The sequence below is a fragment of the Tachypleus tridentatus genome, chromosome 5 (assembly GCF_004210375.1).
Source record: "Tachypleus tridentatus isolate NWPU-2018 chromosome 5, ASM421037v1, whole genome shotgun sequence".
NCBI classification, from domain to species: domain Eukaryota; kingdom Metazoa; phylum Arthropoda; class Merostomata; order Xiphosura; family Limulidae; genus Tachypleus; species Tachypleus tridentatus.
Window position 1 is genome coordinate 1,106,320 of NC_134829.1, and position 21,154 is coordinate 1,127,473.

Sequence of the window (21,154 nt, forward strand, 5' to 3'; positions counted from 1 at the left end):
TTGTTTTAAACGCTTAAAACCGGTCTAAAAAAAGAATTCTTCTTAAACGCTGGAAACACCATAAAACAGTTTATAAACTAGTGAATTGTGAATAGAAACTATTAAAACAGGTATAAAAGAAGAATTTTTGTGAAACAGTGAAAACAGGATAAAAATACTGTAAAAGCAAGCGAATTGAGACTAGAAACCTTTAAAACTAGCGTAAAAGACGATTTCTTGTAAAATGTTAAAAACAGCATGAAAACAGTTTAAAAACATGCAAATTCAGAGTTTAAACACTTAAAAACGTTCTAAAACACGAATTCTTGTAAAACGGTGAAAAGAGCATAAAAACAGTGTAGAAACACGCAAATTGAGACCAGAAACGTTTAAAACCGGTCAAAAGGAAGAATTCTTCTAAAACGCTCGAACCAGCATAAAAACAGTGTAAAAAGATGCAAATAGAGACTAGAAACGCTTAAAACCATTCTTAAAAAACGCTCGATACAGCATAAAACAGTATAAAACCATGTAATTGTCAATAGAAACTGCTAAAACCGGTCTAAAAGAAGAATTCTTGTAAAACAGTGAAAACAGCATAAATATAGTGAAAAGACAAGGATATTGAGACTAGAAACGCTTAAAACTGGTCCAAAAGAAAAATTCTTCTAAAACGCTGGAATCACGATAAAACAGTGTAAAAACCAGCGAATTGTGAATAGAAACTATTAAAACAGGTATAAAAGAAGAATTTTTGTAAAACAGTGAAAACAGCATAAAAATACTGTAAAACCAAGCGAAATTCTTCTTTTATACCTGTTTTAATAGTTTCTATTCACAATTCGCTGGTTTTCACACTGTTTTATCGTGTTTCCAGCGTTTTAGAAGAATTTTTCTTTCAGACCAGTTTTAAGCGTTTCTAGTCTCAATATCCTTGTCTTTTCACTATATTTATGCTGTTTTCACCGTTTTACAAGAATTCTTCTTTTAGTCCATTTTTAAAGGAATCTAGTCCCAATTCGCTTACTTTTACAGTATTTTAATGCTGCTTTCACTGTTTTACAATAATTCTTTTTTTAGACCGGTTTTAGCAGTTTCTATTGACAATTCCCTGGTTTTTATACTGTTTTATGCTGTTTCGAGCGTTTTTTAAGAATGGTTTTAAGCGTTTCTAGTCTCAATTCGCTTACTTTTACAGTATTTTTATGCTGTTTCACTGTTTTACAAGAATTCTTCTTTTAGACTTGTTTTAATAATTTCTATTCACAATTCGCTGGTTTTTACACTGTTTTATGCTGTTTCCAGCATTTTAGAAAAATTAATCCTTCACAACGGTTTTAAGCGTTTCTAGTCTCAATTTCCTCGTCTTTTGACTATATTCATGCTGTTTTCACTATTATCTTCTAAAGGGTTTTGTTTCAAATTTCTTCATTAATGGCTTTTCTTTTAAGTTTCAGTTTTAGTTTGAACCGTAGTTTTTGGTTATTTCAAATCGAAACTTAAACTTAAAAGAAAAACCATTAATGAAGAAATTTGAAACAAAACCCTTTAGAAGATAATTTTAGGTTTCAGTTTCATCCGTAGTGTTTTGTTTCTTTCACGGTTTATTTACGGTTTTCCAGAATTATTGATATATTTGAATGTACGCATGCTCTCTTCTGCAAAAATTTATGTGCGTTACGTTATATTAGGATTCTAAAGTGTAAGATATTAAAATGGTATTTCTCAAAATTAATATAGTGAACTTGTTTTTTACTGTACATTTCTGGATAAACGAGTTGGAGGTTTTATCAAAAACTAGGCTTATTGACGGTTTTCTAGAATTATTGATAGATTTGAATGTGCGCATGCTTACTATTTCTGTGCGTTACGTCATCAAAACAGTAAATAAATATATTAGGATTCTAAAGTGTAAGATATTAAAAAGATATTCTTTTGAAAGTTTATTTTTTTAGGTTTCAGTTACGGTTTGAATCGTAGTTTTTGTGTTTCTTTCACGGTTTATTGACGGTTTCTAGAATTATTGATTAATTTGAGTGTGCGCATGCACATATATAAACAATATATAAGTATATTTGGATTCTAAAGTGTAAGATATTAAAATGGTATTTCTCAAAATTAATATAGCGAACTTGTTTTTTACTGTACATTTCTGGATAAACGAGTTGGAGGTTTTATCAGAAACTAGGTTTTTCAGAATTATTGATATCTACGCATGCTCACGTGTGAGTTATGTGAGTTACGTCATCAAAAGACCGCAAGAAATGAAAAAGGTTTTTGGAAAAGGGTTGAAAACAAACGTTTATAACAAAAAGTTTATTACAATTTGTAACTTTTAGGATATCACAAAGTGTTGTCAGTCAGTTTAAAGTTATATCACAAAAACTCTTTGACGTTAACGTGATCCAAATATCTCGATGTGATACGTACGTAAGTAAAGCAAAATTTTATATTCTAACCCTAAACGATCCAATCTAAGCCTCTTTTCTCTATAACCCTGTTCAATGCAGAAACACCGCTATTGTTATTTTTTGAGGCAATTGTGGGCTATTTAAATCGTTTGTAAAAATGTATCTCATTTAAAACTATAAAAGTGGAGAACAACGTTTCGATCTTAGATTATTTTTAGGTTAAGAAAGTTGAAAAAGTTTTATTTTTGTGTTGAAAGTTTGAAGAAGATAACGTTTTGAACAATTTTAAGAGTAATACATTTATTGTACTTTGTCATGATGTAACTAGGTTTATGCGTGAAATAAACTCAATACAGTTGAGACGAACAAAACACCTGAAATTACAATATACCAATTGTATACCAATTGCATACCAATCAAAAAATGAGTGTTCTTTACCAGAAAATAATGATCTCTGTGAAGTGCTGTTAAAATTTGGTTATTTTCATGTAAGATTATTATTATTGAAATGAAAAACTTCTTATATACTAATTAAACATTAACAATTTGTTGCTTTCTATTTATTTTCTGGGTGTAACAAATCTTGAATTAATTGTAGATTGTTATATTTTCAAACTGGGATATTTACTAACTGAAACGTGAAAAGTGATTTATTTACTAGTGGGTCACCATCTTTCTTAATGACTATGGAGAAGTGGTAAAAGTTACTTTTTTTTTTTGTTATGACCATTATGTTACTACCATTTGAATATATTGCTGAACAAATATACATCTTACAACTGTGATATCTTGATTTGAAATGAATTTGTCCCATCGTAATACAGGCTTATCTTAATTTGCTTTGAATGAGGACTGCAAGATAGGGTAAAGTATAAGAAACATGCCCATGTCAAATCATCCAGATTTTGAAGAATTTTTCAGAATGCCTTGAAAAAATTCATATGTGCTAATATAATGAAAAATTGCCAAAGATTAGATCAATATTTCTAATAGTTTCTCATTACAATGTTGTAATGAATATGTAGGCTGTAGCCTTGTAAAATTTAATTAATTTTTTGTTATTTTCTTTTCAAATTTTCTATAACATATCTGTTGTACATAAAGGTTCATTAGGTCTCCGGTAGTTTATGATTTAGCTAAAAATAGCCCTACTTCAGGTCACAGTTTGACCATGTCACCAGTTATTCAGCCTTTTCAGATATTTACCATATATTCTTACATCTCTGAATATGATCTACAAAAAAAGTCAGGATGGTGTTCAATCTACTTTTTGACTTATAATTTTTTAAAGTATTCTCCCACCATATGTTGTTTACTTGAAAAAAACACTACGTGCAAATATATCCATACAATTTTGCAATAATTTATGAATCCCATTGAAATATTCTAATCAGCGTTTACCATATATTCTTACATCTCTGATGTAATTTTTCATGATGTGGGTAGATGAGCACTTGAATTTTTTTTTAAGGCATTCTGTGGGGGTCATTTTCCTGTTTCTTCCTCAAACTTAAAAGTTTAGAGTTTGACAAGTTAGAAGGAAACCAACTCTTCCCCTTTGATACATGAGTGGACCTTTGATAAACATGTAGAGCAACTGAGTAGGAAATGGATTGGTAGACAATCCAAATCACATATTCCGTGACGACGAGACAAACCCACTTGTAAAGAAAATTATATATTGAAAAACGGCTGGTATGGGTAGAGAAAACAAACAATGTTTTGACTTTCTTCAGTCATCTTCTTGTTCACAAAGAAAGAAAGGGTTGCTGACTACATGTTTGAAGGTGGTTGTGTAGAGGGCATGTTTAGATGTTTGATTATATTTAGATATAAACCAATACAAAGGACCACCTTCATTTTGTGCCTGAGTTGTTGTATAGGAAGGCTTCTTTAATTTTGCATTTGTTTGTTTGTTTGGGTGTTTTCTATGGTTATGTTGTGTTTATTTGATTTGCAGTATTTAAAAACGTGAAGGTGACTTTTTGTGTTTGTTGAATCTGGTTTTCATTTCTCTACTTGTTTTTCCAACATAGAAGTTGGCAGTTATCACATTGTATTTTATAATGTTGGTGTTGTATTTATCAGTGTAGTTTTTATATAGTATAGACCTTAGTCATGTGCCTGGTTTTTGAATAAATTTGGTATTAACTGGAATGTCATATTTTGTTGCTAGTTTTTTTGCCAAATGTTGGTTATTTTTCTGCTGATGTTGGGTATATGTGATATGCGGCCTGATATGGTTTCTTGATTTTTTAAATTGTGGGGTATATTTGCTTTTGCTAGGTGATTTTGCTTTTTGTCCATGTGTGTGTGTAAACATTATACGCATTATTTGACTAATAAAAATGAGTGTGATAAAAAGGTTGAAAAATTTAAATTTATATATGTCAAACATTTTTTTGTGGAATTGAATATTATCTGTGAAACATCTTCTAATTGTACATAATTTTATGTGTTAATAAAGTGAATGAATGTGTTATTAAGTGTAAAGATACCAGTTTCCTTAACAGTTAAACCGTTTCATTAAATAATTGGTTTGAGAAACATGCCAATTGTATAATGTAAATATAAATGAAGGCTATTAAAATGAGACCTTAGAGTTAATTGGCTAATGCAGTTACGGCTTAAATAATGGTAAAATTAAATTATATATGGATTTTATCATTACCAGGTTCTAATATAACATTGTTAGGAAAGCTGAAGGAATTGGTTGGAAAAAGAAAGAGAAAAGACAGTCATAAAAAAGAGTAATTAAAGCTGATACTTTTATTGAAAGTAGATAGCCAATAAGGAAAATGGACATTGGTTATATTTTACGATGATTGTAATTACATTATATTTCCCTTTTCTTTCTCATTGATCATGATGTAATCTCACAAAGATAAAGATTTTTATGAAAATCAGCAACATTTTTGTTGCAATGATGCTATCAACAGTGAAGTATTTTGTGTTTGGTTTATAACATCCAACCATTTATTCAAAATGTCTTGGGGTAATACAACATTTGTTAGTTTAAAAGTTTCAACTTGAAAGAATTTTCCGATATTGTAAACACCAAATTAGTAATTTAGAGAAGTTCTTTAGTGTTAATATTTCTATTTGACACAAATAAAGTTTCAATTCTGTATAATATACTGTTGTTTGCTGCATAGATTTGTGATCTAAAAACTAAATTGTATGTGTATATAAAGTTTTAATCAAGTATTTGTGGATGTAATTATACATGTGTATGAAATTTAAACAAAATTTATTTCTTGGTCTTACTTGTAGTAAATCAATTTTTACCTACCAAAATTATAATCACTACACAATATTATTAACACCTGTGGTGTTAATGTGATAACTTTCTGAAATACATATGTAAATGTGAAAGTTATCTGATGCATGATTTAAAAAAAAATGTAAGTTTTTAATATTAAAATACTGACATTGTATTTGAATGACATATAATGTTTAATGCAGTGGTTCCCAACCAGGGGTGCTCGCATCCCTTGGAGGTGGGAGATAACATTTCAATTTTTTTTGTTTATATCAAGCGTACTGTCCTATATATTCAAAAATTGTGCCATGCTTTGAAAAACTTGTAAGGAATAAAGAAGAACAAAAGAGTCATTAAATTTAAATTGGCTTATGAACATTTCAAATTCAAAGAAATTTCATGTATGGATGAAAATTTATTTTTTTGTAGGCCATGTAGGGTTTGTTGTAATATTTTTTCTTTTCCAAATGTTTGTTTTTGTTTATATATCATTAAAAACTAATAATAAAAATTTGTTTTTATAATTGTTTTTTCATTTTTATTCTTAAATGAATAATTACAGTGAGGGGTGCAAGAACATATTAAAATTTTGGTTGGGAACAGTAGGGTTTAATGTTGTTATCAAATGGTGCAAATAAAGTGTAAAGATTTGTTTTTGCTGGGCAGTTGTCCTTAATTTTTTGAATTAGAAATGAAACCACACATTTCTACTTATTAAAATTCCTAATCTTCATCCTTATAAAAAGTTATGAAATAGAACTAAACAAAACTACAGATCCTATCTTATAAGAACTGTTAACCTTGCTCTTCCTGTTGACTATAGGGAACTTGTATTGTAAAGATCAGTCACACTGTTTGTTGGTAAAAGAGTAACCTAAGACTTGGCAGTGGATGGTGTTGACTAGGTGTCTCTCCTTGTTTAATTAGAGATGACAAGTGCAGATGTAGCAGTTGATTTTGCAAACAGTTGCACTAGAAAGTAATATTGTAATTATTTTTAGATTATTGAGAAGATTGAAATGGTTTCCTCCTGAATGGTAGATCTATCGTGAACTTATGAACTTGCAGTAAGGGGTCAGCCACAAAACCCATACTTTTCACTCCAGGGTTCTGTGTTTTTCAGGATATGTGCAATTAAACAGTGAATTTTATCAAATGACTTATTCATGTGATTAACAGTGTACAATTATCAGTTTTCGGTTCAATCGGTAAATAGGTTTTGTCTGTCATGACAGTTATCAGAGTTTTTACAGCTATAAAACTTGAGACCAGTGATTCAAACTGGTGTATAAATAAATTGAGACACCTAAAGTAAATTCCATTTGATGCTCTTTATCTTAGTTATGTAATGGTAGATTTTATTAGTCTAAACTTGGAACCATTGCTCGTGCCATGTACACAAAAATGAATTAAACGCTTTTATGAATCTATGTCAATAAATTTAGTTTTTAGTTCACTTTTATTTTTTGGCCAATCAGTTTTAACTTCTAAATTTTGAAAAGTAACAAAACAAAGGTTGTAAGATGTAACTTTTCTATATCATGTTAGGATTTCCTAACACGAACAGTAAGGTACTAAAATTTACATTTAAGATAGAAACACGAGCTAAAAGTAATCGCAAATGAGAATCTGAAATTTGGGTAGCTTACTTTTCTCATTTACTTATATATTCTTAAATTATATAGTCCAGCAGGGATATACTTTGTGTTTAAAGCCCTTCATATCTTACATTTACAATAGTAAATAGTAACAGTAAAGCAACAGTTTCATAAGGGTTGCAGATTTAAATTCCTGTCACACCAAACATGCTTGCCTTTTCAACTGTGGGGGCATTATAGTATAAGAGTCAATCCATTAGTAAAAGAGTAGCTCAAGAGTTAATAGTGGGCAGTGATGACTATCTGCCTTCCCTCTAGTCTAAATTAGGGACATCTTGCACAGATAGCCCTCAAATATTTAGTAGAAATAATGTTAAGAAATCTGTTAATTAAAAGTTAGTGTGTACTTTTAGGGCTAATATTTAAATATCTGCATCTTAAAATACCCTTTGGGTTATAATGATTCATACTTGTTATCATTATATTTAGTTTTGACCTTGCACTGACCAGCTGTTGATTTATTTTCTCGTGTATATATAAAATCCCAAGATGGAACGTTCACCTGAACTTTTCTGTCATATTAAGCTTTACAATTTAAATTTAGAGACTTGTATTTTTTAATGTAGTTTGACATGAGACTGTTAGTGTGTACTAGAAGTTTTGTTATTTATCAGATGATGTGAACACTTAATGAATCTGATTTTGTATAGCAAACTGACTAGAAGTGTGTAATATTCATAAGTTAATACACAGAAAACAAGAAGCTATAATTACTAGAATGTACCGATTGATCAGTTGGCTACCTTTGCTTATTAACACTTGATAATATCTGGTAAGTTTCAACTGGATTAAGTTTGAGTTCTAAAAGTTAATAGTGCCGAATGATATTCATAAATATAAAAATTTATAGTGATAAATAATATTAACACCCTATGTAGGGAAGCACCTGCTCATGTGGAGCTGTTAGTACTATTTTTTACTATAATTCTAAATTTATGACACATTCATTTATGAAATTTGTCAATCTTTCGGTAGCCATAACTGTATTGTACACAATTAATCAATATTTCTATTAAAATATTTTCCATAAAAATCTATCTGTGAATTTCCAAAGCCTTAAATGAATCAGTTTCCATGCTTAAAAGTAAAAAAATACTTTTTTCAAAGCTATTTTTCTGGCAAAACTATATTTTATATACTATTTTTTTGACCCTAATACTAACAGTAATGAAATTACTGATGTGCAGTGAAATGAGAAACTGATAAATATGAAATAGAATGAACAAATATGTTTTTCCCTCTCTGAATGCTAGGTTTTCTATTTTCTTCAAAGTTTCAGCTTGGCATTTTCCCATACTCTTCTTTTAATTTTATGGTTTCACTGCCTGTACTTAGAACCACTGTCTAAAGACATTAGGAGAACAGTATAATTATGGTGTTAGAAAAACATGCAAGTTCGAGAAGTCTTAATAGAAATGAATAACCCTGGTTATTCCTGATACAATCACACAGAAATGGAAACCAATGCACAGTTAAATCAAATAATTTCAGGTATGGTCCACTCTGTATTTTATGTAGAACGTAAGCAACTTTCCCTAATGTTTAGGTCAGTCCTATATTGTAACAGGCAAAAACACGACGTTATGTGTTGTGATGCAATACATATTGATAATAAACAGTTTGGAAAAAGTCAATTAATTCTGCTCTAAGACTGTAACCCAGTATTGGAGGTGTGTGTGCTTCTTTATTTGGACAATATACTGTACATGTTATTCAAGATGTTGTAAAAACATGTAGGTTCAAAATGTCTTGATAGAAATTAAATATATGCCCCGTAATTTGAGCACTTTTTGAAGGAGGACCTATCTTCAGTTACATATTGGAAATGGTGGTGTAATCAAATGAGTTTAGTAACATCAGGAAGGTCATCTGGTTTTTCAAGAAATGTCTATTTCTCTATGTTCTGGTGTAAATGTCTCATTTCCAGTATAATATAACCAATGGTGAGAATGTATGCGAAAATGTGTTAGGAATATTTTACTTTAGAAATGGCTGAATATGTGTGTATTTAAAACTCTGCTTAAGCATTTAAGTAAAGGTAACACCTGGAGACAGTTTAAAAAAGATATACTGATCAGTTTATAAAAATTTATATGAAAAATTATCTTAAACAAATAGTATGTTTTACTAAATTCAGCTTTCGCGATACAAGAATATTGTTTTCGACAAAGATGAAACCAGTGAACGAAGATCATCGATTCCAGGTTCTAGATTAAGTTCAAAAGGTTGAACAGTATTTAGATTAGCAATCCAATAAGTTTTTTTTATTTCTCTGTAAGCTTTAATTTTGAATCCTGTTATCAATGGTTCAACAGAAGAGTATAATGAAACCCTATTTCATCAAAGTAAGAAAATGAAAATTTGGTAAATAATAACATAGTTATAGGGTTCCTAAACTACTAAAAAAAACAAAAACGTAGCCACTGGCAACTTTGAGGTACTTGACGTGCGTGTTTGGGTTTGTTACTTAGGATAACGTGGTTCCAAGATATTATATGATATATAGTGATGAATAAAAATCATTGCAATCACTCTTTACATTGTTTTATTAAATATTTTCATATTTAATTATTTCATGCCTTATATATTTATAAGGTATTGAGAAAGTACAATTTTTCATGTTAAAAGCATTGTTCTCAGTTATTTCTACAGCCAGTGTGTATTATATCAGTTTCATGACCTGAAGAATTTGTGTGATAGGGTTTCTCCTGTAGTTTGTTATTAATATTATTTTCCAGTAAAGTGCACTTTATCATATTTTTATTAGTTGTCATTATGCTTGGAGATATTTCATTTCCTGTATCAGTAAAATAATAGTTATGTTGACAATTTACTTTGACGTATTTTAGGGGAATGTGATTCTTCAGATGAAAAAAGCTCCTCGGAAATGGTTAATGAACAACTGGGCTTTGGTTTGGGCAATATATAAAGAACAACCTTTTGATGACATCAAGTGAGTGTTAATAATTAATTACCTGGACAGAATTTATTTATTTAATATAAAAAGCACTTGGTAAAAGTTTTGAACATTACATAAAGATTGAAATTACCAAAAAAAAACAAATACAATAATTACACGTAAGGAGAGTCAGTCTTGATAGGTGGGAGAGAATTCTCAGTGTTGCTAATGTATTATTTTCATTGAGCTATAAAATTCTATAAAGATGTGGTAATAATCAAAATAAATGTAGATCTAAAGTTAATCAGATATTTCTATTATGTAATATAGTTTTAATTTCTGAATTTTGAAAGTAAAATATTTTAATTTTTAACGTCTTGGTGTTCACATTTCTGTATCACGTGATGGCACTTGTTTGTTCCAAGTTGCTCATCTTGGATCGTCTTTTCACTTGACTGAGATTGAATACAACTTTCAGACATGCAGATTTTCCTAATACATAACATAAAGCTATCCCATAAAGCTCTGTTTTCTTACATGCAGTCTTTGAAAAATGTCAATAACTCTCTCTCTCTCTCTGTCTTTGACATTTGCTATTACATTATTGATAACCAATATTTAATCTTCTGTTTTATGCCATCTCGTTCACAGGATGGCTTTTAAGTTTATCGGAACGTAGATTCAAATCTGCTATCACTAAGTTTAGTTTAACCAGCTAAGGAAATTGTTTTAATGCACAATGTTTGGTTAGAAAACCAGTTAAATTGTAATAATTATAGGACATTGTATGCTTTGTGTTTATTATTGTTTGTGCTCTAAAGTATATATTTGAAATTAATAAATAATTTGGGAAAAAAAAATAAACAGCCCAGTGAAAATTTGGGTTAGCATTTCTCAACACTTTAAGTCTTTGAGAACAAAAGAAATTGCAGCATTCACAATTAAGTACTAGATTTTTGTTATTTTTTGTGTACATATTTTGTTTGTTATAAAAGTAAAAAAAATACTTATTAGGTAACACGAGAAAATAAAAATGAAGAAATAGATTAATTTATTTGCAATATTTGTATATATGTATGAAGATTGTGTGTATTACATAATTTTATGCTGTAATTTGAACTAAGTGTATACAAGGTGATTCCTAGCTTGTTACATAGGATTAGTATATTGGAAGTTGTCATATTTAACTGATGCAAGCCTGACAGTAGTCAGGATAAATAATGATAAGCTTCTATTGTAATCTGCAGGGATTTTAGAAATGAAAAATGTTGTTTCATATTTTTGTTTGGTGTGGTTACAAGGTTAAACAAATGGCCTGAGCTCATATAGTGTAAGGGTAGAGAAAATAATGCATAACATATAAAGTTTTACCAAAAATGACTTGATATTCAATTAGAAGATTCTAGAAGCTCTGCAAATGAAGTTAGGAAACTGTAATATTAAAAATATATAAATTTTATTAATTTTAGCATGAGTTTAAAATTGAGATAAATCTTTATATATATAAAAAAAATTCTTAAGGATGGATTTTTTTTGAGTTTCTCATTAGCTATTGTACCCACTATATTTTGTTTGATAAGAATCACTTTAGTGTTTGTTCCTTTCAATTTTTTCAGGGAATATTTTGGAGTTAAGATCGGCCTTGGCTTGGATTTTACACCTGTATGCTGATTTAAGCTTCATTAGTAGGAGTGTTGTGTTTACTGTATTGGGTGATGCTCACAGGTATGAATAAGGGGGAGAAAAAAGATAAAAGAGTAATCAAACAGTTTATTATTTTTAAAACTCATGTTTGATCATTTTCTAAATTATACCTCGGATAAATCAGTTACTTAGAGCTACATGATTGATGGAATGTGGTAAGTGATTAATCACTAGACTAATTAATCAATGGTTAGCTAATTAATTATTTTCACACAAGCCATTTGTTGCTGGAATAATTGGAAAAAATAATAATTGGAACCATTAATTTTTATTGGTTGATATGTTTTGAACCATTAATTTATCTTAAAATATTTTAAATAATTTTTGTGATAAATTGATTTAAACATAATTTAAGTTAATCAGTTATTTTATGTGGCATTATCATTGAAATTGATAATTGTATATTATGGTTGATTTGGGTGTCCAGCTGTACTGTGTTATTTCTATAGACTTAAAAGTAAAATGCATTTGTTTTTATAGTAAGGGAATTTGTGAAGACTACAAGGACACCATATTATGTCGTCGGTGTGACGTAGAAGGATGTAGATATGGAAGATTAGGCCAGACGTGCACTTTTGCAAGAATAACTCATCTTTTCGACAATGGTGCTGCTGTATTTCTTGATTTTATGTCACTCTGGGGTAAGTATTATATAGATTTACATGTTAAAGCTGAAGAGGAATAAATAATATTCTCTTCTTCAGACTCTGAAAATTTTTTGTTATTTAGTTTTAAGACGTTTTTAAGTAATGCTTTTCTTGTGCCTATTTTCTTTTTGCATGTTGACTATCCAACATGCATAGTAATTTTGATCTCAAGATTAAAAATACTTGTATGCATCAGAAAATGTTCCAATTTCACATACAAAATTTTTATAACCTCCAGATAATTATCGCCTTGTAATAGGGGAGACATCATTTGTTTTAAAAACAATTGTGGTTCTGGTTCTTATTCATCTTTCTATTCGTAAGCAGCCAATTTTTGGTGAGTGTATTATCAGCACTTCATTGGTCATTTGTTTGTAGTATGATTTGTAGTATGTAGTTGCTCATCAATTCCATTAAAATCCAAACTGATGTGCTAATGATGTGATTTATTTTAACAAGAGGGATGAAAACTGTACACATATTTTAGCCAGTTTTTTTTTTCAAACTGCATTCATCTTTACATTCTTGATGTTGAATGGTTTCCAGAAACCTCTGACCCAGATGTTTCTGTTGCTGTCCACTGCCCCTGATCATTTATCTGATCATTTATATGCTTTAAAAGAGGCTATGATGTATTCATTTATTTGTTGGATCAAAGAAGTGGTGTTTGGAGTAAGAAACTCCACAGAAATGTTTGTTGATGTGTAAATCAGGTTGTTAGGGTGATTTGGTGAGTTGTCATCAACCACTAGTGCTTTATGGGAAACATTTTCCATAGAAAAACATCTCTTTACTGTAGGGCAGACAAAGTTGTAAACCAGTTGTCAAAATTGTTTTTGTTGTTTAAACCTGTTCCGTCTGGCATCCTCTTCCAATATAGATCAGTCTCTCAAACGTTGAAAACTTGACGGGTCATATATCCTCTTTGTTCAATAATATCTTTTAAACTGGTTGGCACATTGATGTTGCTTCCCTTTTAGCACTTGCCGCCTTTAGGCTGTGTAAATGATGCTCTTTTTTTTAATTTGTCAAGTCATCCTTTGCTATCCATTATCTTAGGGCAATACCGATTTAGTAACTTAAAAGATAATTTTTTCTTTCTTGATAGTTGCTGTAGCTGATGATGAGAACATAAGTCTGGCTTTCGTCAAACTTCTTGATGGTTTCCAGTTTTGTTGTTACTGAGATGGGTTGTGTCTCTGTGTTTTGGCTTACTGCTGGCACTGGAATCACTTGCAGTATGCTTTACTAATCATTTTGTATTTAAGGGCAGAGTACAGTCTAAATAAAACTATATAAGTACATTGGTTGACACCTTTCATGATCCGAACAAGACACTCTTAGCACACGGGCTGGTCAAACTGAAGTGTCATGATGTTTCAGTAAGTTACGTTCAGAATATAATTAAACCACTTATCTACCTTGATGTACGAACAAACTTGACAAGAAACCATAGATGATAATGCAGCTTTTAATATTATATAAATTTTAAGTTCTTAATAATATAAGAAAATATTTAAAAACAACTTTAAATTACTCTGGTGTGAGAATTTGAATATTTGTTCTTCAGTTATTTCCTCTTTTGAACTTCCCCCCTTAAACTATTTAAATGTTATGTAAAATGTCATTAATCTTCTAAATTTTATATGCTTCAATCATATGGAACTTCAGAGCAACCAATGAAAATGCAAGAACCTCTTGCCACACCCACCTTGCTCAAATTTACAAAATGTTAATACATTTTTCTGAGGCTAAGTCTTCTTAAATTTATAACCAACAGGAAGTCTAGAATACAAATGAGTGATTAAAGTATGATTCATCCCATATGATATTACAGATAATTGATAAATTTAGCTAATTAGATGTTTGAGCTTTTTGGATTTTATTTGCTCTAAATCTTTGTGATTTTTAGTCAGGTGGTATTCTGTACATTTAGTGTTTTAATATTTTTTAATGTTTGGTTAGTTTTGTATTTTGGCCAAAGGTACTTAAGGGCTAACTGCATTAGCCATCCCTAATTTAGCAATGACATACCAAAGAGAAGACAGTTAGTTAGTTACCACTCTTGAACTACTATTTTTATCAACAAAGAGTGTAATGGATTTTAATGTTACAACATCTCAATGGGTAAAAGTATGAACATGTTTTGGGACAGGGATTTGAACCCATAACCAACAGACAGTGAGACCAACCATTACCATCATTTCTTCTCACTATGGGCTTGGTTGAATCAGCCAAGTTTGTGACCCTAAATTTATGATACGTTTTGTGTATCTTCATAAAAATTGTGTCAACTGTGAATAATGATTGAATCATTTGTTGAGAAAAACATAATTTATAATGAAGTCTCTTTTACTGCAAGAGTCTGTGAATGTGTGGAATCAGAAAATTGACTACTGTGGGTGCATCACTCATCTGAAATTTAAATTTAAACATCATAAATAAACGTGAAACATTTTGATCAGTAAAACTAGAATGTATTTTGTATTATTCTACCCAAACTCTGTGTGAGGTTTGTCAATATGACCAATCTTGTAACCATTAAAATAAATCAAAATTATCTTTTTTGTTTTTCTGTAATGATTTCAGATTGTAATATGAAACTACATTTGTTTATTCTAAATAGCCTTTTTTGTAACAGTGTTATTGCTCTATAAACTAAGGTTAACTAATATGCCTTCCAAACAGGTTGGAAAACATCTAGCTCACATTATCTCAATGAACTACATAATGCACACGAGCTACTCACAGATTTCTTGATTGAGGAAAAAGTGACTGCAATCACAAAGTAATAACCGCCACAGTTGTCGTGTTTGTGTATCTCCTCCTTTCTCTTCTTGAGGATTTATCCTGGTGATATGATCACGCCAACACCACATTAAGCATCCATTTGTTTCCCTTCCCCCCTTAATAACTGGATCTCCACTTTTCCAGGCACTCCTATGAGATACATGCAGTTTCTTCATGATTTTCTCATTTCTTGTCTCTTCTTGTGAATTATTTGTACATGATCTACTCTGAAAATTCTGCACTTGTTTCTTACATCAAGTATTGGGGGTTACCCATTTAAGGACTTTGTTTCCACATGTTGTTTGTGATTTATTCCCATTGATATTTGCCATGTGCTTATGGCATATTCACTCTCTTGGCTGGACCAGATTCTTTCTTTCAGGTGTTTTTTCAGGTTTGCTGTGTCTCTCTTGGAGGCTTTTGCCACTTATCTCAACACCAGACTTTTTTCTTGAGCTCTGACAGTTGAAGCTCTTAGCCAGAACTGGTCTCATCATTTTCTTATATACCTGCTCCAACTTCACACATTGAATGGGATTTGCCTGGTTTATAACCACCTATACTTTCCAACTGTGTACCACTTTCTATATCACATTCCTCTTGTCCTTCGTTTTTTTTTCTTCTTTCTGTCAACAGAAGTGGCAAACTTTTCACCAATGTTTTGTCTACCACTTCCTTCCTGTTCTATGGTGACTCATCGCTCAGTCCTTTTCACGTGGTTGTTTAGCTATGGACTATCAATCTTCACTCCAGCTGGTTATTGGACAGCTTGGATTTCTACATTTTGCCTTCCCCATTTTATTCCGACCCTTTTCATGCCTCGTTGGGACCTGACAATGATTTTATGTTCTCTGACACATGCTGTGTTTGAATTATTGGCTTCTAGACATATTTCCATCTCCTTACCTATGGTCTCCATTGGTCTGATTTTAATATCATTAGTGTTTTTCACAGTCTTACATTGTACTCATACTTACTTTACCCAGACCAGGCTTCTTTTCTAAGACTTCTATTACTTGGGATGGTGATTGTACTTTTCATCCTATTTCCCTCCCTCCTGTTTCTTTCCTATATACTCATTTAGACTCATCTTTGCATCTTGTCTTGGTGTTATTTGGCACGTACGTATTTTAAGGGCTCCTGCTATTTTTTTATTCTACCGTTGGACCTTTCATTGTCTAGATCTGTTGTTTGCTACTATTACAGTGTGGATAAGCCTTCAATTTGGATATTATTTCCTGTATGTTAGTGCATGTGGATGATTCTCACATGTCTTTCATACATTATCTTTAAAAACCTGTTTTATTTCTTGCTGAGTTTTAACTCTAAGCTATTTTTTTTTCAATCTTCACACTGCCTTTTCTTTTCTTCTTGCTTTTTCAGACTTTTAAAAATAGTCTCATGTTACTAGTAAAAGACCTTTCTGGCAGGTATCTGATGAGGATCTTGATACATCCCCAGGTCTCCCAAGTGTAAATTCTTCTTCGCTTGTTCAGATTTCTAGCTACTAGGGTGGTGAACATTAGAGAGTTTCTCATTCATTGTGATACTGCTTGTATAGTTTAGATCTGTCTCCAAACAGCCCTGTTGCAGCAAGAGTGTCAAGTCGATTTTAGGTGAACCACACATTGTATGGTCTGATTGTGCCATAACAACACTACACATCTGGGCTCACTGATAACTTGTGTGCTTTGTTGGTTATGATGATATTTCATTCATCTCTGTGATACATAGGGGTCTTTTGCCTTTAGTTGGAGAATAGTGATCAAGATTAGATAGTCTCCCATAGATTCATGCCGTATAGAGCCCTTGCTGTTAAGTGCCATACTTAATTTTCTTTCTGTAAGGATCTCATATAGGTTTAATGTTTGCATCAACCTCTCCACCATTTTATGTAGGTTTCCATATGTTTGGTTTATACAGAAGAGATATCGTCTCAGCAGTTAACATTTTTGTGACCTGAGAATGTGTTTCGGATGGACACTCACCTGTGATAGATTCCTATCCATCCTCCTCACTTCTGGTGTTCTTTCTTCATGCCTCTTGTAAGAATGACATTATATCGAGTGCAAGTGTTTAAGGGGAGATGTTGTGCAAGAAGGTTGTGTTGCTCTCCTATTGGTGGAGAGGTAGAATTGTAGGATTTCATCATGTTCAGTTCATGTTAAATGTGATTTTTTAAATGGTGCTAAGCAGAAAATTTGATAATATCAAGGCTTCTTATTGTCTAAAGTTGTTTACATTTGAAAATTGGGAATTCTAAAGGATGTTTGTTAATACAAGAGTATGAAAACTAATGGTGTGCTTTAACAAAAACATTGTGTATACTGGTGTATCATACAAACTAACTTGTTTTCATTTGAGTTTGTAAGAAGTATGGGATTTCATCTTTTTATATCAGTCAAATTGTGCACTGAACCTATGCTGCTCAGGTATACCAGTTATTGATTAATTCTGATGTAATTATAATCTGTGACTAGTGTTAACGGGCGATAATTATCTTGTTAATTACATATGATAGGTTAAACTTTTTTTTTTTTATATAAATACAAATATAATACTTTCATCATCTGTTAAGTTGTAGTGTTTTGAAAGATTTTCAGTTCTGCTATAATGTTTTATGTTCCATTTTCTTTTATAGCAAGTTGTTATTGATGACTATTATAAACTGGGAGAAAACTGAAAACGTACTGATTCAGAAAAAGCTGTTTGTTGTTCACAAGAATCGTTAAACATGCCAGTTTGATATCAACGGAGTATAATATTACATGTAACAACTGGCATTAGTGAACTACCTGTCTGAAAGAAACTAAAACCATAAACAAGTTTTCTTCATGGTTGCATTTGTTTTAAGAGTATTGCAGTTTACAGTAATCTGTGTGAAACATGGGCAGTAGTGAACTACCTGTGTAAAGAAACTGAGACCAAAAACAATTTCATATAAGATTATATTTATAATATTAATGAAGAAACGGTTATTAACTGATTGATTCTTATGACTTAGCTCTTGCAGATACTTAGGTTGGATAGCTTAGAATCAGTATTCTTACTTGATTAGGATGGATGCTGCCCAGACTTTAGAATGTTAAAACTATTAATATAAGATTTTATAACTTGTAACCTGTTGCCATAGAAACATGAGTGTGCTATAAGAGTGACAGTTACATGTCACTTTGTTAGACATGAGTAGTGTGTGATATTGAAGTAGCTTCATTTCCTCTAGTATATTAATTAAGAATTGGGGATGGCTATATACATAACTTTGAAGTTTTATACAGAATTATAGAACAATACAATCTTTATTATGAGGTTCACTGTGGCTCATCTTTACATTTAAATTCTCTGGGAGAAGTTTTGTAAGTTGTTTTGAACATGCATCCTGTTACTTTGTTAGAATTTAAATTTCTGCTTTAACATGACTCCTTAGTTTGAGAATGTATCAATTCTAACTAATGATTTCAACTTGCAACACTAATATAGATTATTATAAATTTTTAAATCAACATGAAAAACATGTAACATTATATTATTTCTTAAATTCTGTGTTAAATTTTAATTTATTTTCAGTTAGGGTGATAATACATGCATGTAGTTGCATAGTATTTTTTAACCATCTTAACAGGATGTTGTAAGTGTGGTGAAGATGGACACATGTCATGAGACTGTCCTAATGTAGGAGAGGACAGGAGAAGTAAATCTGGTTGCTTCTAAGCATGGTGAAGATGGACACGCCTCACGAGACTGTAAAAATCCTGACAGAGAAGTTGGACGTGATGGTAAGTTTTATGTAAACTGTTTTGATGTTACTATATACTACTATATTTTAGGAAGTCCGTAAAGAAGTTGAAGGTTTATATGCAAAAACGGCTCGTTTGGGCTGAGAAAACACTTTACATAGAAGAGCTCTTTAACAATGTTTCGATCCTGTTCGGGTCATCGCAGGTCTCACAAAGAAAAACGATGAACCTGACGATGATCCACGCAGGTTTGCTTTCAAGTGGCGGGCGACCTGTGAAGGGGAGAAGAGGGTCCTTGTGGTTGAGGGGTCCAAACCGTAACACACCACTTTGGCCTTGAATTCCTCGTGGTGGTCGGCTAGTCCACTTGAGCTAGGGTCAACCAAGTGCCAGTGTTGGAAGTTCTCAATTATAAGTACTTAAAGTTGTGAGAATATTGTGTTCATTGTTTTTAACCAAACTTCTATCTGTTTTTCCAGTAAATATTATCTGTGTATTTAAGGCAGTACTCAATCTGCACTATCTATACTGACTTGCTTAGTTCTCTTTCAGGCCATGGAATTGCTTCACGCTGGTTCACCACCCTGTTCTTGCTGATATTCAAAACCAACTGGCCCATTTCTCTTTAACATCTACTTCTATCCAGTTTTTCTGGATATTGGGCTACGTCGGTATTCATGGGAAAGAGCTCACCGACACTGCAGCTAAATCTATCTGCTCTGGCACTATCATCGCTGTGCCTATTCCATACATGGACTATGGTCCCTTATTCAAGACTCCTCGCTCTGTGCCAGCTGGCAGTCGACTTTGAAGTGAACAATAGGAAAACAAGCTTTTCCAAATAAAACCCTATAGTGGAGTTTGGCCACCTTGCTTCCGTAAGGTTCGAAGGAGGAAGTTGTTCTGACTGGATTGGTCAGTTTTTAACACATCGCTTCCTTTTATCTGGAACTGATGCATTAAGGTGTAGTTTGTGTAACACTCAAATTACTATAGTACACATTGTACTTTCTCTGCCATCGCTATTTAATTTCCACGACGGAACTATTTTAAACATGTTCTGTCCCAAGGTTTTCCATAACATTAGACAGTGTTATTGGTGAAGGTGACACTGTCCACTTTGATAATGTTTTTAGTTTTTTAACAGCCATTAATCTTTTTTAATAATGTGATTTAAGTGTTTTATATTTCTTTCATTTAATCTTTTTATTGTGGTTCCATTTTAAGAGTCACAACTCCTCTAGTAGTTCATTTTAAATTTAGAAAATGGTCCGAACATTAAATTCTTGAACTGGAAAGGCCAACTTCAGGTGACTAATGCTGCTGTTTGAACTACCTTCACAGTCGCTCTGGCCAGTTTTTATTACAATTTTGCTTTTAACACTTTTTATTACCTACTTTTTTGATAGTGGCTGTAATGACACATAACCCAGAAGAGGACTAGAAAGGCCAAGTTCAGGTGACTGACGGGGTGGTTCGTGACTTACTTTGTTTGTCTTCTTTGGTGGGTTATGGTAATTACTCATTATGCTACAGACAGCTCAAGTATTTACTTTTGTTACTGTAGTTTTCTCTTAAACGCTTGTAGACTAGATGTAAACATTGGTTTTATGCTATTTATGGTTTTACTTGCTGTTTTGTTTTACTTTCATTTGTTTTTTATGAATTTTACTTGTTTTCCCAGAGTTGGGCGCAGATAGCCTAGCTCCTTTGTGCCATAAAATACTAAATCAGCCAACCAGCCACTGAGATATACAAAATTCCAGATCTTAGCACATTGTAGTCAGACTAGTAACAAAACAGATTCTATTTCCACAAACAAATCTTTAAAGCATAAATAGTTCATAAAAAATCTGATTCTTTGTATACAAAATACCTGCACTTTACTAAATACCTACCTATTTTGTAGAAGATGTGAACGTTGTGTCAAAAGTTAGCATATATACTTGACTATGTGCATGTGTAGAACTTTTGTATATTATACTTAGCTTCTTGTAGGAAAAGGGTTAAGTTGTAATTTCCTTTCATTAGTATTAGTTGCATCCAGTTGGGATTAGGCTTAGCTAA

General features: G+C 31.6%; 1 protein-coding gene across 2 annotated transcripts; it reads left to right on the top strand.

Annotated features, from left to right (window-relative positions):
* The first annotated feature begins 2,203 nt into the window (after positions 1 to 2,203).
* LOC143250391 (anoctamin-9-like) lies at positions 2,204 to 19,248 on the top strand. 2 transcript variants are annotated; one of them, XM_076500844.1, is made up of 5 exons: positions 2,212 to 2,409; positions 10,159 to 10,263; positions 11,826 to 11,934; positions 12,394 to 12,554; positions 18,973 to 19,244. In XM_076500844.1, the coding sequence occupies exons 2-5, from the start codon at positions 10,254 to 10,256 to the stop codon at positions 19,008 to 19,010; spliced, it is 318 nt and encodes a 105-aa protein (XP_076356959.1). In that variant the 5' UTR covers positions 2,212 to 2,409; positions 10,159 to 10,253; the 3' UTR covers positions 19,011 to 19,244. The 2 variants fall into 2 exon arrangements, with proteins under 2 accessions (XP_076356960.1, XP_076356959.1); XM_076500845.1 differs by lacking the exon at positions 11,826 to 11,934 and having other exon boundaries at positions 2,204 to 2,409; positions 18,973 to 19,248.
* Positions 19,249 to 21,154: the final 1,906 nt, after the last annotated feature.

Coding starts and splice junctions, on each gene's coding strand:
- LOC143250391 (XM_076500844.1), top strand. Junction 11,935..12,393: donor GTATTGGGTGATGCTCACAG/GTATGAATAAGG, acceptor TTGTTTTTATAG/TAAGGGAATTTGTGAAGACT. Junction 12,555..18,972: donor TGATTTTATGTCACTCTGGG/GTAAGTATTATA, acceptor CCATCTTAACAG/GATGTTGTAAGTGTGGTGAA.